The sequence below is a fragment of the Pipistrellus kuhlii genome, unplaced genomic scaffold (assembly GCF_014108245.1).
Source record: "Pipistrellus kuhlii isolate mPipKuh1 unplaced genomic scaffold, mPipKuh1.p scaffold_m20_p_2, whole genome shotgun sequence".
NCBI classification, from domain to species: domain Eukaryota; kingdom Metazoa; phylum Chordata; class Mammalia; order Chiroptera; family Vespertilionidae; genus Pipistrellus; species Pipistrellus kuhlii.
The window spans coordinates 168,810,929-168,827,623 of record NW_023425515.1 but is presented as its reverse complement, the minus strand read 5'-3'; the positions used below and the strand labels follow the sequence as shown (position 1 = coordinate 168,827,623).

General features: G+C 58.4%; 2 protein-coding genes and 1 long non-coding RNA gene across 16 annotated transcripts in view; 1 reads left to right on the top strand and 2 right to left on the bottom strand.

Moving 5' to 3' along the window:
* Positions 1-5,969, bottom strand: part of LOC118722893 — a 28,104-nt gene extending 22,135 nt beyond the window's left edge. Inside the window, exon 1 of the long non-coding RNA XR_004989160.2 lies at positions 5,799-5,969. This is a non-coding gene — a long non-coding RNA (uncharacterized LOC118722893). The remainder of the gene's footprint in view (positions 1-5,798) is intronic.
* The window catches only part of SLC6A9 (solute carrier family 6 member 9), a 35,347-nt gene extending 22,510 nt beyond the window's left edge, over positions 1-12,837 (top strand). For all 6 annotated transcript variants that reach the window (XM_036445007.2, XM_036445008.2, XM_045584734.1 and 3 more), the window contains 9 exons: positions 4,754-4,886; positions 5,228-5,362; positions 5,443-5,546; positions 6,591-6,828; positions 6,900-7,034; positions 7,144-7,243; positions 7,336-7,436; positions 11,251-11,421; positions 11,517-12,837. In XM_036445007.2, coding sequence (XP_036300900.1) covers positions 4,754-4,886; positions 5,228-5,362; positions 5,443-5,546; positions 6,591-6,828; positions 6,900-7,034; positions 7,144-7,243; positions 7,336-7,436; positions 11,251-11,421; positions 11,517-11,729 — 1,330 coding nt within the window. In that variant the 3' untranslated portion in view covers positions 11,730-12,837. The remainder of the gene's footprint in view (positions 1-4,753; positions 4,887-5,227; positions 5,363-5,442; positions 5,547-6,590; positions 6,829-6,899; positions 7,035-7,143; positions 7,244-7,335; positions 7,437-11,250; positions 11,422-11,516) is intronic.
* CCDC24 (coiled-coil domain containing 24) lies at positions 12,271-16,559 on the bottom strand. 9 transcript variants are annotated; one of them, XM_045584737.1, is made up of 8 exons: positions 16,170-16,549; positions 15,807-15,970; positions 15,519-15,635; positions 14,754-14,831; positions 14,040-14,210; positions 13,633-13,702; positions 13,451-13,529; positions 12,271-13,370 (listed from the first exon to the last, which is right to left on the bottom strand). In XM_045584737.1, the coding sequence occupies exons 1-8, from the start codon at positions 16,293-16,295 to the stop codon at positions 12,523-12,525; spliced, it is 1,653 nt and encodes a 550-aa protein (XP_045440693.1). In that variant the 5' UTR covers positions 16,296-16,549; the 3' UTR covers positions 12,271-12,522. The 9 variants fall into 9 exon arrangements, with proteins under 9 accessions (XP_045440693.1, XP_045440694.1, XP_045440695.1 ...); XM_045584738.1 differs by having other exon boundaries at positions 14,754-14,828; XM_045584739.1 differs by having other exon boundaries at positions 15,807-16,028; positions 16,170-16,271.
* Positions 16,560-16,695: the final 136 nt, after the last annotated feature.

Here is a 16,695-nt window from a genome sequence, read left to right as displayed (position 1 = left end):
GCCCTCCGCCGGGCGCCGAGGGAGGCAGAGGAGCATGAGGAGGTGTAAGGGGTTCACGGCCTGTTCGGAAGAGGCTGACACACCAGAGAGCACTGGGAGACGGGAGGTTGAGTTGTGGAGTCCTTAGGAGATAGCAGTCAGGCCAGTGTGCAGAGGAGAGGTGGGGAAAGAGGGGATGGCCTCCTGGTGAGGATGGCCTCCTGGCGAGCAAAGGCCGTGGTGCTCAGATGGGCCACGGCTGGTCTAGGGCTCGAAGGGAGGCTGTTCTGATGAAAGGAACAAGTGTGAGGGGAGCACATGGGCCGTGAGGTGGCCGAGGCAGGCGCCCTGGCCTTCTTGGAGAACCTATAAGAACTAAGGTTCTTATAGGTTCTCCAAGAATTTAGATTTTAAAAAATATATATTTTATTGATTTTTTTTTACAGAGAGAAAGAGAGAGGGATAGAGAATTGGAAACACCGATGAGAGAGAAGCATCGACCAGCTGCCTCCTGCACGCTCCCTACTGGGGATGTGCTTGTAACCAAGGTACAAGCCCTTGACCGGAATTGAACCCGGGACTCTTAAGTCCACAGGCTGACGCTCTATCTACCGAGCCAAAAACGATTAGGGCTAAGCCTAGATTTAATGCTGCAGAACACAAGGAGCCGTGGACGCTTCTTGAGCCTGGGGCTGTCATCCTAAAGCTGTGCTCAGGAAAGACAGGTCCCACTGTGCTCTGTGGTCATGGAGGCCAGAGCCTCAGAGCTGCTGGGACACCTTGTCCCAACGGGTGGCTATAAGAATGCCCTGGAGGAAACCCCCTATGTCAGGCTGGAGAACCTGTGGGCAGAAGGCTCTGGGAGTTGTGGTAAACCTCATTCATTCAGTCTGCAAATATTCACTGCATAGCCTGCCAGGCCCTGTGTCCCCATGGGGTGCAAATGGCCTCGGGCTCCTGTCCTCAGGCGGTCACCGTCCAGTGGAGAGACGTAGCTAATATGCCAGGGGCAGGTGCTTCCTGCAGGCTGTGCAGGGGGTGGTGGGGGCACATCAGGTAGCGGTCAGTCCTGAGGGGGTGGAGGCCAGACGATGTGGCTAAGAAGGCTCTTCAGAGGAGGGAGAGAAGGGATTGGGAGAAATGAGCAGATAAGCAGAGGCGAAGAGATGGCAAATGGAGCTGGGGTAGGGGGAAGGTGGGACACTGAGTACTGAGACAGAAGAAGCCAGCGGGCATCCTATGGTGCAGGGCTTCCCTGGCCAGGCTAAGGGTTTGAGGCTTTCTCCTCTAGATCACGGGAGCCATAGGAGAAATGGCCAAGGCCCCAGTGACACTCAAAGTCTTAGTAGATCCATATCCTCTAAGCCCAGTCCCAGAGCTCAGACTCCTCAGGCCTGGCTTCCCTGGCTGGGCTGTAGACGTTCAAAGAGGAAGAGAGGTTCACTGCCCTTGGGGGTGCGGGGTTCACGATGGAGACAACAGGGAAGGCTCCGTCAGCCACTAAACAAATCATTCCGTGAGCATGTGGCAGGTACCAGGCCCCGCACTGCCTCCTGGAGCTCACATCTGATGGGAGAACCAAGCCAAAAAGTACCCCGTTCTGTGTTCTGCATTTGAGACGTGGTGCGGACTGGGCCACTTGTCCTAGAGGGGGGGGGGGGGGGGGGGGGTCGCACCTCTCCAGAAGCTCCCAGATGCACAAAGCCCCGCCCACACCCCCAGATGTCCCAGAAGAACTTGCCACAGGGATTCCCAGCCCAGGGGGCCACCCCGGGCAACGCTCTGGGGAGCTTACCCAGTGCGATCGGAGGGGACGAGGAAAACTAGTTATGGGTCGGGGGGGCCAGTTGAACTCTACTTCTCAGCCAGGGCGGGAGCCAGGCCTGCCCAGGGAGCTCCAGTTCCAGGCTGGAGTGCCTGCCAGCAGGGTGGCTCCCCGGTGCCCCCTCCTGGAGAACCCGGGGAAAGTGACCCCGGAGAGGGCTACCCAGGCTGGCTTATAAATGAAGAGAGAAGTGAGCACCCCCTATTTCCTGGGCACTGCTATGTGCCAGGCACCTGATCTCAGAGGATAGTAGCATTCCGGTTTCTTCGATTCTGAGAACAGCATCGGGAGGGTAAGGAACCAGGCAGCATTGCTGCATCAGGAATGTGCTGCAGGTCCCACCGGGCTCCTCTGTGCCTGGCGCCTGATGGTAATTAGGCCAACGCTGCCCGGCAGGTGTTCTCGGTCCACAGTCTCCAGCACCCCCTCGGAAGGCTGCGTGATCTCATTTGAGCCCCACGACAACCTTCCTAACTAGCTTGTGCAGGTGTTATAGAACACTCCGAGCCGAAACCGGTTTGGCTCAGTGGTACAGCGTCGGTCTGCGGACTGAAAGGTCCCAGGTTCGATTCCTGTCAAGGGCATGTACATTGGTTGCAGGCACATCCCCAGTAGGGGGTGTGCAAGGGGCAGCTGGTCGATGTTTCTCTCTCATCAACGTTTCTAGCTCTCTATCTTTCTCCCTTCCTCTCTGTAAAAAATCAATAAAATATATTAAAAAAAAAAAAAAACACTCCGAGTTTACAACCGAGGAAAGCAAATCAAAAGGAAGATTAAACAACTCCTCCTCTAAGGCGAGAGAAGCCCCGAGGGCAGATTTCTGAGTCCTTGTTAGCTTCTGGCTACCCTTCTGGCCCGAGGTCCTCCCTCTCCCACCTGCCGTTTGGCCTTGTTTTACAGTCCTCTGTGTGCTGGTCTGATTCCTGCTCATGGCCCTGAGCTCATGACCGTGCCCTCTCACCCTGCAACCCCTGTGGTACTCAGCACAGCACCCGACACCCAGTGGGACTCGGATCCCAGCACCCGCTCCCAGTGTCTTCATGGCGACTCTGGCGTCACACAGACCTCACTCAAACCCTGGCTCTGCCATTTACCAGCTGTGTGGCTTTGGGAAGTCATTAACTCTCTCTACGTCTTCGCTGTTCCTCCTAAATGAGGATGCTTACAGCACCCACCTTATTGTTATAAAGATGAAATGAGATGATGCAGCAAACACCACTAAGAACAGTAGACACAACGATTGCCACTGCTGGAGATGCAAAGAAATAGACCCGGAGTTGGGGGTGGAGGTGGGGGGGGAGGGAGAGAATAGACAAGTTTGCCCTATTCTCAGGTATTTACCATGTGGTTTGGGAAATTTAACACTAATGCAGAATTAGTCCAGGATGTATTGCGTCAAGAACCAACTTGTAAATACGTTGGGTTCCAAGAGCTTTTAGGTTAAATATTTGATTTCAAAAGCACATGGTCCAAAATCAAAACCAAACCAAAAACTCAAAATGGTGCCAGAAAAATAAAAGACGAATTCATTATTTGGCTGCCAGGTTAGCCTTCTAAACTCTTTAATCCCTAAGATTGCAATAAAAAATAGTATATGACACTGTCAGCTTAACATCTATCAACAATCTCCTGAATAAGAAGTGATTTCTTTACTTTGGATGCTGGTGTTTGGAGTAAGGTGACTCCGTACCAGCTGCAGGACCCTCTGGCTATTCTGGCGGCCAGAGCTTTTCAACATCCATGTGCCCTCTGTCAGGCCTGGCCTGGGCAGCCCGAGGCCCCAGCCCAGCTGACTTCAGGTTTGAATCCTTTTGCTGTTTACCTCAATGCGCCAACGTATTTTTTTCTATGTGCCACATAGGGAGCGTGGTTGGCAAACGCTGCGGAAGGGACCAGGAGCCTCTCCTTGGTGGTCCCACAGCTCCTGAACTTCTCCCATCCCAGGTCTTTGGTTCCTCCATCAGCAAAGAGCCTGGAGAGGGCCTAGCCCGAGGCCTGGCTCTGATGCCTGTTGAAGGAACCATGGCAGTGGCAGGCCTTGGGCAGGAGAGGGAAGCGTTGGGCAGCGCCCCTCTGCAGGTCACACTGTGTGAGGGCGACCTGGGGGAAGATTTGAAGGAGAGAGCAAGTAGGCCAAGGTGCTTACAAGTCGAACAGGTAGACCCGTCTGGCAGCATGGTCCCATGAGGTACAGAGTAATATCTCATCCAAAGGCATTAAAAATGTCATGAGGTTGGAGAACTGGTCTGGGCAGGGGGTCAGGGGGACAGGGGGAGGTGAAAATAGCTAAGAATGAACTATGCTGAGAGGTCCTAACTGTAAGAGGAGAAAGAAGGGAGCCACTATTTACCTAAATTTATCTACAAATTATCCTGGGTTGGTGCTAATACACCCATTGTAGAGATGAGGAAACTGAGGCTCAAGAGCTTGTCTCTTGCTCATCGTTTGTAGCTTGGACAATTGTACCAACCACAGCTGTCCAGGTTTTCCTCCAGGTTTTCCCTTTTTCCCTCCCAATTCTTCTACCACAATGTTCATCCATTGATTCATTCAACAAATATGTATTGAGCACTGCTGTGTGCCAGACACCGTGCTGGGCACTAGGGGATACATCAGTTAACAAAACAAAAACCCCTGCCTTCATAGAGGAAAGATGACAAAATAAACAGGTAAACTTTATGGTATAATGGAAGGAGACATGTGCTGCAGAGGAAATGATAGCAAAGCGGTGGGTAAGGAGTGCTGGGCTGCAATTCTGAGCAGGGGAGCTAGAAAAGGCCGCTTGGCAATAACGACCCGAAGGAGGCAGTCACGTTGACAAACCCAGCTGCATAATTTGTGGGCTCCTAGGAGCTTGTGAGAAAGTCGGGAGCTGCCGGGCTCGGCCTGGGCCTTGGGCATGTGCTGCTGGGCATGGGGCTGCCGCTCAGTGCCGTCTCCCCTTCCCAGGCTCTACGTGCTGAAGCTGTCCGACGACATCGGCAACTTCGGGGAGGTGAGGCTGCCCCTCCTCGGCTGCCTCTGTGTCTCCTGGGTGGTCGTGTTCCTCTGCCTCATCCGAGGGGTCAAGTCTTCAGGGAAAGTAAGTGCCCCCCTGCCAGGGTCTCAGGGTCTATGCCCCCAGGAAGGCCTGCCTCCCCTGCCTGCCTGGCTGTGCGTGTGTGTGTGTGTGTGTGTGCATGTGTGTGTGTGCCCGCGCTTATGTGTGTGTGTGCGTGTGGGGGTGTGTGTGCGTGTGTGTGCGTGTGTGTGTGTGGGGGTGCGTGTGTGTGTGCGTGTGTGTGTGTGTGTGTGTGTGTGTGTGTGGAGGGGGTGATGAAGGGCCACGGGAGGGATGAGTGGTGGCTGAGGCAGGTGGGGGCGGGGGCGGGGCAGGCACCGCAGGAAGAGCCCAGAGGAGCACAGCGGGCCTGTCTCGCGCAGGTGGTGTACTTCACGGCCACATTTCCCTACGTGGTGCTGACCATCCTGTTCGTCCGCGGCGTGACCCTGGAAGGAGCCTTCACAGGCATCATGTACTACCTGACCCCACAGTGGGACAAGATTCTGGAGGCCAAGGTGGGACGCCGTGGGCCACCCGGAAGGGACGGGGCGGGGCAGGGAGGCGCCTGCCTCTGACCACAGCTCCCTTTCCACAGGTGTGGGGGGACGCCGCCTCCCAGATCTTCTACTCCCTGGGCTGCGCGTGGGGAGGCCTCATCACCATGGCTTCCTACAACAAGTTCCACAACAACTGCTACCGGTGAGACTCCCGCCAGCCCTGGGCCCATTCCCTGCCCTCTCCTCGGCCTGGCCCACCAGGGCCCTCCCTCCCACTCATGGCCTGGAGGTCCTGGGAACGCTGGGTCTGGTCAGGTCATCAAGGATGGAGAGAGAACCTTGGCAGCAGAGAGAAGAGGGGTAGGGACAGTGATGTCCCAGGGACCTATGGGGACTCAGGAGCCTCAGGCCCACTTAAAAAGGTCCAGAGTGGACCAGTATAGAGGTCGGGGACACCTGCTGGTGGTCTTAATCCAGCATCGAGAAGGGTTCAGGAACCTGGAGAAGCGCTGTGTGTAAATTATTAAAGAGCCCAGAGACGAAACATAATTTTGAAAGGCGTTATGGGGAGCCAGAGAAGACGTATCGAAAGGAATTAAGTTCTCTTCTGTCTCAGGACCCCTTGCTTTTTTTTTTTTTTTTTTTTAATATATTTTATTGATTTTTATACAGAGAGGAAGGGAGAGAGATAGTTAGAAACATCGATGAGAGAGTGTCATCGATCAGCTGCCTCTTGCACACCCCCTACTGGGGATATGCCCGCAACCAAGGTACATGCCCTTGACCGGAATCGAACCCGGGACCCTTCAGTCCCCAAGCCGATGCTCTATCCATTGAGCCAAACCGGTCCCGGCAGGACCCCTTGCTTTTTATTAACACAAATTGTCCTAAGGCAAGGTGGAGATATACACACTAAAGGCCAGAGTTTGGTGTACAGAATCCATTGTCAGACTGGAGAATTTGCCTACAGCTGTTCAGGTGTTTAGCCAGTAGGAAGCAATAACATGTAGATTGAAATGCCCTCAGCTGCCTGGCAGCAAGCAATCATTTTTGCATCCTTTTCAGGTTTGGGGAAATGCCCTCAGCCATTTCCAGATGATTCAGCCCTGCTGACATGCTGGCGTTGGCTTCCGGCAGACACCTCCATCCCTAGAACTTTCCCTGTCTCCGAGTCCTCTTCTGGCCCAAATCGGGCAGAGGGGAGCAAGCCGTATGCCCTGAATTGGCCCGTTTTCCTCCCCACCAGGGATAGCGTCATCATCAGCATCACGAACTGTGCCACCAGCGTCTATGCTGGCTTCGTCATCTTCTCCATCCTGGGCTTCATGGCCAATCACCTGGGTGTGGACGTGTCCCGCGTGGCAGACCATGGCCCTGGCTTGGCCTTTGTGGCCTACCCAGAGGCCCTCACCCTGCTGCCCATCTCCCCGCTCTGGTCCCTGCTCTTCTTCTTCATGCTCATCTTGCTGGGGCTGGGCACCCAGGTAGGTGGTGTGCATCGGGAAGCGGGGAAGGCGCAGAGCCTGGGCTCCTCCTCTGACGGCCATCCCTGCAGTTCTGCCTCCTAGAGACGCTGGTGACAGCCATTGTGGATGAGGTGGGGAACGAGTGGATCCTGCAGAAAAAGACCTATGTGACCTTGGGCGTGGCCGTGGCCGGCTTCCTGCTGGGCATCCCCCTCACCAGCCAAGTAAGAACCGATGGGGGGGGAGGCTGGGCTGGTGTTGCCAGGACGCGAGGGGGCGCCGGGTCTGGGAACCCAGCCACAGACCCTGACTCGGCTGCCCGCTGGCCCGCAGGCAGGCATCTACTGGCTGCTGCTAATGGACAACTATGCGGCCAGCTTCTCCTTGGTCGTCATCTCCTGCATCATGTGTGTGTCCATCATGTACATCTACGGTAAGTGCCCAACCTGCCGCGGCCTCCCGCGCGCGCCCCAGCCCCGGGCCGCCCACACCGTCCTGCCCGGCCACTGACGCCCCTCTCTCCAGGGCACCAGAACTACTTTCAGGACATCAAGATGATGCTGGGGTTCCCACCGCCCTTCTTCTTCCAGATCTGCTGGCGCTTCGTCTCCCCAGCTATTATCTTCGTAAGTTCCTGGGGCCAGCCTCTCACTCATCCTGTGGCCTCTTGGCCGGTGTCCTTCTCGTGGGAACCAGAGCTCCCATGAGGCCCCACGCTCTGGCCCTTGTAGTCTAAGGAGGTGGCGTAGAGTCAGACAGGCGTGCGGAGGCTCAGAACCACCCTAGCCCTCGCCTTGAGTTCTGAAGGGAGCACGGAACCCCGAATCTGAGTGGCAGGAGACAGCAGTCTGGCAGCAGCTGAATCGGCCCTTCCTCCCTGGGCCCTGGAGGGACCTCAGGAACCATGACTGATATTGGTGTCAGCCTCACTGAGCATCGTTCTCCAACCCATCACAGCCGAGGTGCTCCAGGTGCCCGGTGTCTGTGGTGTGAATGCGTGAGTGTCCCGGAAGCAGGCTGCACCAGAGTCAGCTGTCAGCTCAGGATCAGGGAAAGCCTGTAAACCGTTCAGGCACTGCAGTGGGCTGACTTGGGAGAGGGAAGTCTTGGTTACCACCAATACCAGCACCTGGGAAACCCATCTGGGAGCTGAATTAGTGGCAAGAACTCCCAGACACTTTCTACACACTGGGAATTTGTGCACCAGGCCTCTAGTGAGTTAGTTATTATTTGGGATCAGGCCAAAATCAGCTCTCTGATATCCCCTGAGGGGTCCCAGATTGTAAGAGGGCACAGGCCAGGCCAAGGGACCCCACTGGTGCACAATTGGGAACAGGGAGGGACACAGAGGTTGGCCAGCCAGGGAGGGACCACAGGAGGGCTCCAGGGCATGTCCAGGCCACCTCACTCAGTCCTGATCAGCCAGACCTCAGCACCAAGCTAACCTACTGGTCGGAGAATCTGCTCCCTGGTGGTCAGTGCACATCATACGAGCAATTGAGTGGCCTTAGCATATCCTTAGCATATTACACTTTGATTGATTGAACAGACAACCGGACAATTGGACACTTAGCATAGTGGGCTTTTATTTATAAGATGTACTAATACAACTCTCAGAGGTATCACTATGATCCCCACTTGACAGATGCGGAAACTGAGGCATGGAGATGTTAAGTATCTGACCCAAGGCTACTCAGCCAATAAGAGGCAGTGCCACTACCCTACGCAGGTAGTCCAGTCTGGAGTCTGCGTGGTGGGCCAGCGCCACTCTACAAACCACCACCGGGAGGAGCTATTACTTCCTTTAGATTTTGCTCCTTTATGCTCAGGGTGGGAAGTGGGAGCACAAGGGGTTTGGTAGGGTAATGGTCAGTCCACAGAGAAGAGGCAGGGCCGTCTCTGAGTGACAGAGGGGTCAGCCCAGGGCGAGGGCAGTGTCCAGAGCCATGCCCCTGTCACACCCGACTCCTGTGCCACAGGGAGCTCGGCAACGGGTTTTCACTTTGGCTCATGTTTCTGAACAAAAGGCCCCTGAGGGCTGAGGCCTCCACCACATGGGGTGTGGGATTTTCCCTGAGCCTGGCACAGGCACCAGCTCTGGCCACTGGCCCAGCTTTGAAACAGGAGGAGCGGAAGTCTCCGGTAGTGGTGAGAGGCCGGGAGGGCAGGCACTGCCACTAAGCGCCGTCCCCTGTGGGGCCCAGGCCCTGCCTGAGGGGAGCTCACCCCCCACAGCTCCGGGGAGGCTGCCACCCTGGGGAGAGACGTGGAGCAGGTCAGGAGGCAGGAAGGAGGGGGGCACAAGAAGGACCCGCAGGGGCAGCCTCGGCCTGGCTCCAGTGTCATCGAGCTAGGCAAAGTGGGCAGTGTCCTCTCTGTGCACAGACAGTCAGGCTGAAGTTAAAATATAAGGTGAGAAGCTCTAGCCGGTTTGGCTCAGTGGATAGAGCATCAGCCTGCAGAGTGAAGGGTCCCGGGTTTGATTCCAGTCAGGGGCACATGCCCAGTGAGGGCATGCAAGAAGCAGCTGATTAATGATGCTCTCTCATCATTGATGTTTCTAGCTCTCCCTCTCTCTTCTCTAAAAAGAAAAAAATATATATATATGTTAAAAACAAAAAAATAAGGTGAGGACTCCAGGCCCTGTGGAAACATGGTTTTACATTTCTTTTTGTTCATTCTCACCTGAGTATATTTTTTTCAATGAAAGAGTGGAATTGAGAGAGAGAGGGAGAGAGAGAGAGAGAGAGAGAGAGAGAGAGAGAGAGAGGGAGAGAAACATAGATGTGAAAGAGACACAACGATTGGTTGCCTCCTGCCCGGGGATCAAATTTACAACCCAGGTATGTGCCCTTGACCAGAATCGAACCCGAGACCCTTTGGTCTGTGGGATGACACTCTAATCACTGAGGAAAACTAGTCGGGGCTGTGTATACATTTCTGAAAGGCTTTTTGACAAACTCCTTCCTTTGCCAGCTCAGTGAAGGGATTTGTCCACACCTAGATCAGGTTCTAGGTTCGTTCAGGAAACTTGTTATAAGCTCCTACTATGCGCAGTGTCCGGGGAAGGGCCCTCACAATGGATGTGGGTCTTGACCTCCAGAATTCGGTCACTGGAAGGCTGGGGGAGACTGAGCTTTAGGGCTCAGCTGAGCGCTCAGGAGGCGAATGCTGAGCCCCTCTGGGTGGCCCATGAGCCATCGGCCCATCCATCAACTTTCTGCTTCCTTTAGTTTTATTTTTTATTTATAGTTGACACACGATATTCTGTTAGTTTCAGTGTACAACATAGTGGTTCGATATTTATATACTTTACAGAGTGATCACCCAGGTAAGTCAGTGCCCATCTGACACCATACGGAGTTCCTCACATCCTTTAGGTTTTCCGTTTCTCATCTCGCCTCTTTCCAAAGCATCCCGGGCCAGCCACGCACCACGCCCAGCCTTAGGAGCCTCCCCAGGCTGCCCAGAGACCAGGGGCTTCGCCTTCTCTCCCTCCTACTCTCTCCTCTCTGCACAAGTCAGTTCAAATCAGCAAATGAGGTTGTGCCAGGCAATGTGCTGGGCACGGGAGAGCCCGAGCTGATGCCATCTCAGGAGTGCCCGGGTGCATGGGGACTATTAAATAAATGCTTAGCAGATGGGAAAAGCCTTCCAGGGGGCGGAGATGGGAAATCTGGAGAGGCTTCTATTCATTTCATTTACTAATTTATTTACTTATTTAAAAAATAATCACCCAATCATTGATTTTAGAGAGAGAAAGGGAGAAAGAGAAAGAGAAACATTGGTGAGAGGAACATGGATCGGTTGCCTCCCGCAAATACCCCCACTGGGGATCGAACCAGCAACCTGGGTATGTGCCCTGACTTAGAATCGAGCGTGCAACCTTCTGGTGCACGGGAAGACGCCCAACCAACTGAGCCACACTGGCCTGGGAGGGAGTGGCTTCTCGGAGGAGATGGTATTTGTTTAGATGCGGTGGAGGATTCTCCAGAGTAAATGGAAAGGGTAGGAACGCTGGGTGTGGCCGAGACCCTGAGACCAGGGCAATCTGGCCAAAAAGATAAGCTGAGGCCTCCACGTGAGGCAGCAAGAGCCCTGAAGGCCAGGGATCAGGCCTCACTTCGAAAGGCTGTAGGGAGCGGCAGTGTCTTTGAGCAGAAGTGACTTCCAAAGGTGACAGACAGCAGCTTAGTGGTTCCCTGGCCGACCGGAATCATGGGGAAGCCAGACCTCTCCCCTTCCATCGTACGTACACGCTGTCGCGCCCTGGACCCCGGTTCCATCTATCTGCTTCTTGCACCACCCAAACATTGGCATTGGTCCTGCCTTCCCTCAAATGCCTCTTATTTTATCTTGTGAAACTAGAGAGGAAGGGAGGGGGTGCTAATAGGAGGCCTGGGTGGGGCTGATGCCCATTCTTACCCCCACTCTCTGCAGTTCATCCTCATCTTCACGGTGATCCAGTACCGGCCAATCACCTATAACCACTACCAGTACCCAGGCTGGGCGGTGGCCATCGGCTTCCTCATGGCGCTGTCCTCCGTCATTTGCATCCCACTCTACGCCCTGTTCCAGCTGTGCCGCACGGACGGGGACACGCTCCTCCAGGTGAGGGGCGCCCATGAACTGGGACGGGGCAGATCATTGGGGTGTAAGGGCCCTCCTCTGACATGCCTTGCTTCCCCCTCCCCGCCCCCCAACAGCGTTTGAAAAATGCCACAAAGCCAAGTCGAGACTGGGGCCCCGCCCTGCTGGAGCACCGGACTGGGCGCTATGCCCCCATCATGCTGCCCTCCCCCGAAGACGGGCTGGAGGTCCAGCCACTGCACCCGGACAAGGCCCAGCTCCCCCTCGTGGGCAGTAGCATCCCCCTGGTGGGCAGTAACGGAAGCCGCCTGCAGGACTCCCGGATATGAGCACGGCTGCTGGGAGGGCCCAGCCCCACCTGTGCTCCTGCCGCAGAGACTGGGGAGGCAGCGGACGGACGGGTGTCACCGCCTGCCCCGCCGTGCCCTGCGCAGGGCGACTGCTGTCACCTTGGCCACCACCGCTAGGGCGGTCATTTGTGCTCGTGTCCCCAGTGTTTACAGGTCCTTCGGATGCCAAGGTGGAAGCTGGGCCAGGAGAGGGAGGAGGCGGGGCTGCCGGCTGGGCGCTAAAGCACTTTGAAGGGGTCTCGGGCCAGGTCCCCAGAGGCCTGCCATGCTTCTGTGGCCTCCGACGCCCCCGCACGCTGCCCCGAGCTGAGTCTCTGGCTGAGCCCCTGCCTGTCCCTGTCCTTGGGCCACCAGCCTCCGACCAGTGTTCCTGCCCTCGGAGCAGATCCCGGCCTCTGCCGGGCAAATTCGGATCTTCCCACCTGGGGGCAGGGTGAGGGGACGGGGCTGTGCAGTGTTACTTGTCAGGCTGTGTCCCTCCCTCCCACCGCAGCCCTGTTTGTCTGTGTAATTATTTTTGTAAGAACTGTCTTATCTGTGGTTGCCACGCCCTTCACCCCAGGCCTCAGGCCCCATCTGTCTTCCAGGCCTGCCTGCACCTCACTCGGCTGCTCTGGGGTTTCCTGGCCCCGTGGCAGCCCCAGCTGCCAGGCCCAGTGAGCGGAGGCCCCTGACTCAGCAGCCTGCCCAAAGCACTGGTTCCCCTGGGCCGGGGAGGAGTGCTGCTCACAGGAGGGTGGAGCTCAGAGCCCAGAGCCCAGGGGAAGGGACCCTACATGACACCCCCTTTCCCTGCTCCCGCCGCCAGGCTGAAGGGCCCGTCTTCCCAGATCGGGCTCCCCTTGATCATGTGCCAAATGGCTCCAGGCCGTGTGCACCGTCCCCTCTCTGGAGCCAGATCTCCTTCCCCAAGCCCTGCCGTGTCGGTGTGTCCGTCCTCCACGTCCCTCTGTGCAGTGACAGCCCCGGAAGAGCCGCCTCTAATTCTCCGTAGCAATAACGGTGCGCCGCCCACCCCAGTCCATCCGTGCACCACTAGGATTTTAAAGTCCATAGATTTTAATGAAATTTCTATTCCCGTCTCTGAGCTGCCTCTGTGCTTTGTCTGAGTCCCGCAGAGAGACAAGAGCTGGGGCCGGGGTGCGCCCTCTGCACTGTCTACGCCCAGGCTTCTGTGAAAGCCTGGGAGGAGAAAGGCCGAAGGCTGTGACTGGTCAGGACCAGATACCAGGAGCTTGGCGAGGGGGCGGGAGGAGGGTTGGACCAACGGACAGGACCTTGGGGTCCCATCCAAGACAAGACCTGAAGCAGGCGAGGCCATGGCAACTGAGAGGCGGCAGTAAGTAGCAGGTGGGGCGAGTCCCGGAAGCCAACGCGGTGGCCGGCTGTCAGGACGGGGCCCGGGGCACCGCGCTGGACACCGAGGTGGACGCTGGCCTTTCCTGGGGGCTGCACGGGAGCTTCCGTCCCCAGCGGCAGGCGGCAGCCGGGCCCTGAGGCCTGCGTTCCAGAGGAGGAGCGGGCAGGTGGCACTGGAGAGGCCTCGCCCAAACTCCAGCAGCTCCGCGGAGGCGAGGCAGGGGTCGGAGGCCCTGGCTGGAGGACCCCGAGGGCTGCTGCCTGAACAAGGAGTCGCCATGAGAGGGCCATAGCCCGACTCTCAGCCCACCCCGTGCGGCCGCCCGTCGGCCCTGGTTTACCTGTGGCTGGGGGAGACACAGGAAGGCGGCAGCGGTGCCTGCAGCTCCTGCTGCATGGCTGTCTTCTGCTCCTGCAGCTCTGGAGGAGAGGAGTGCCAGACACGGTGCCCAGCTCCTCTAGGGGACGTCCAGGGGAGGCGTGGGGAGGAAGCCGGGTACCCGGGGCCTGCCCAGCTCCTCACCTGCCAGGGTGGGCTCGGGGGTGGCTTCAGAGGCCCGGCGTGCCTTTGTGCACTCCTCTTCCAGGCAGCGCTGTGGGGAGAGCTGGCTCAGGGCCCCAGCTCCACAGCGGGGGCAGGATAGGCCAGGGCATGCAGAGGCCAAGCAAGACCTTGGCAGGGCCCAGGACACTCTCATCTCAACCACCTGAGGGCAGCCCCCAGGAGAACACCCCCCCACCCCACCCCACCCAAAAAGAAAAAGAAAAAAAAGCGCAGCTTGACAAGGTGGTGGTTGGTCCAGACCCAGACTTAGGAAAAGAAGAAGGCAAAAGACTGGAGAGCGAACCCAGCAGGTTAATTAAAACGTGCTGACCAGAAACTTGGGCTTCCGGGGTCACGCACACACGAGAAACGGATACAGGACTCACACGGCCTTTAGGTGCATGCACGCACACAGACACGCGTGCTCAGGGCTGACACGCCAGGCGAGAGGCGGCTGTGGACACTCGGCAGAAAGGCTGGGGCGGGGCGGGCTGCAGCTCACCTGCAGGACGGGGATCTCCCTCTCCAAGGTGTGACACTCCTCCTCCAGGAGGCCCCTGGGACACGTGGGAGCGCAGCAGCGGGAGCCAGTGCCACGGGACCTCGTCTCAGCAAAGCCCTCACCCAGCCCCAGCCTCCAGCCCACCACAGCCCCCTCCGGGCCTGCCCCACTCAGCCCACCTCGCCCTCTGCTGCCCAGCACAGCCCTCCAGCCCTGCCAAAGCCTCCTCCCGCGAAGAATGCGTCCTCTCCTTGCGCACCTCACCGCATCCACCCGGACAGCGCTGCCATGTCTTCCGTACGACACCTCTTGCCCCTTTTCTCCCCCACATCACAGCCCTTCCCCTGTCTAAAACTCTTCTGTGCTTTCCCCCACCTCCCCTCAAGGTGAAAGTCCTCGGGCCATGGCCCTGCCAGCGTGCCAACTTGGCCTCTCTCTGGCAGCAACCTGCCCTTCCCATCTCTCAGCCTCACTCTAGTGGGCCGTCCCCCCTACCCCGCTGGCATGCTGCCTCCTCTCCTCTCTTGTAGCCCCAGTACTTCCAGATCCACCCAGTCCCCTCCCTGTTCCCATCCCCACTACACACTCGGGGCCTCACCGCAGGTGCCTGGCGACCTGGTCAATGTTGGCCATGCCCAGGGGGTCCTTGAGGAGATGGAGGTCTCTCTGGGCGCTGCTGGGAGACCAAGTCAGTATCACACCGCATGGCCTCCCCAAGGCCTGCCGGACACAGCGCCCCCTCTCTGAGACGACCGTGTGTCTTTCCCCACAGAAGCAATATGGCAGGGCACAAAGGGGAGGCGTTCTGGGGTCTAGGTTTGCACATGGGCTCCGCCACCCTTGGGCAAATGGGTGGTTCTTTCTGAGCTTTAGTTTCCTCCTCTGCAAAACGGGGACATCACTGACCTCACAGGGTTGTGTGAGAATTAAAAAAACGAGCTGCTGCCATTCGTGTCTTAGGAGCTCGCCCCCTGCTCAAGTACCTCCTTCACTCCCAGCCCTCCTCCGGCTCTGTAAGCCCGAGGGACACGTGATTCCCAGACCCCGCCTCCTTTCCTCCCGCCCATGTTTGCAGAGAGTGTCCCCTCTTCCCGAAAAGCTCTTCTCTCTTTCATCTGCTCTTCTGTCTTTCATCCAAGACCCAGACCAAACCAGTCACCTTCTCCAGGAAGCCTGTGGGCCCCCCGGCTGGGCAGGTGTCTCGGGGCCTCTGCAGCCCTCCTGTGCCCATGCCCAGCACAAGGGCTGCAGCAGCGACAGCCTCAGAGCAGGCGCTCCTGTACGGAGCCAGGCGGGGCCCAACAATCGCTGGGGTCCTCTGCCAAGCAGACACCGGGTCCCTCCCCTGCCGTCACCGCTTTACCTGGGCTCACCCACTGGCGTCTGGAATGCCTCCTGCGCTGGGAAATCACCCCCGGGCTCCTCCAAGGCAAAGCGCAGCACCCTGGGGCTGTACTGGACCCACGCCTGGGCCTGGTCCCTGCAGAAGGTGCACACGAAGGCCACCCCGCTCCACCTCAGCCCGAAGAGGCGGCGAAGTAATGAGCCCAGTGGGCCCAAAGGCGGAAAAGTGGCCCCTTGTCCGGGTTCGAGCTGGAACTCCCCTGTCTGGGTTCCGGCGGCCGGGCCCCACCCCCGCTGCGGCTCCCACCTGCCCTCGCAGACGGCCTTCTGGCGGAGGGCCTGCAGCAGCTGCCGCAGCTCCCGGCGCACGAGGTCTCGGAGCCGGGGCGGCGGGGCCAGCAGCGCGGAGGGGTCGGAGGCGGGGGCTCGGGAGGATCGCGCCTCTCGGAGCAGAGACCGCAGCATCACCACCTGCAGGGAGAGCTAGACACCTCGAGACTGGGGAAGGCGGTGTCGGGAGTGAGAAGGGCTGGGGGGGGGGGGGGGGGGCGGGTAGGAGGGAGGAAAGGGAGTCAATCAAGAGGGAGCTGGGTGAGACCCCACAGGAACCCAGAGTAGATTGGGCAATCCCCCGAGTCATGGGTCCGGCCCACCTTCCCACGCGCCCCACCTCCGCCCGCAGCTCCAGGCTCAGGTCCACCATCGTCTCCCCCAGAATCCTCTTCACTTCGGGCCGTTCCGGGGGCGGCACGTGCTCCTCCACCAGCTCCCAAAGCGACGGGCACTCCCCGGGCATGGCCCGCCGCGCCGCCCCCCGCGAGGTCCCGGGCTCCGACCCGCCGCCCCCGGGCCAGGCCCCGCCCCCGGCCGAGCCGCTCGCCCGCCTCTTCCAAGCCCCACCCTGTCCCGCCGGCCGCCGGGCCCGCGGTTGAGTGACCCGGCCCCGCGCTCTTCTCCCGGCTCCGGCGGACTCTCGGGGGTCGCGGTCCTCGGCCACGGCCCTCAGGAGCCGCCAGTGACCAGGGCCCTAGTCCCGCCTCTTCCGCGCGGCCGTCTCCCGGGAAACAGGGCCGCCGCCCAGGCCCCGCCCCCTCCAGCCGCACCCACTGGCTGAGCGTCCTCACGCAGCGGACCGGTTTTGGAGTCTGAACCATCCCGTTACGCGAAGGATCCTGACCCCAAGTACCTTGGTCTCA

Bases quoted from the DNA above. Each gene is read 5' to 3' on its own strand.
- CCDC24 (XM_045584737.1), bottom strand. From the start codon at position 16,295: ATGCCCGGGGAGTGCCCGTCGCTTTGGGAGCTGGTGGAGGAGCACGTG. The intron at 15,971-16,169 runs GTGGGGCGCGTG...CTCTCCCTGCAG, and splicing joins GCCTGGAGCTGCGGGCGGAG to GTGGTGATGCTGCGGTCTCT. The intron at 14,211-14,753 runs GTGAGGCCCCGA...CACGTGTCCCAG, and splicing joins CAGGTCGCCAGGCACCTGCG to GGGCCTCCTGGAGGAGGAGT.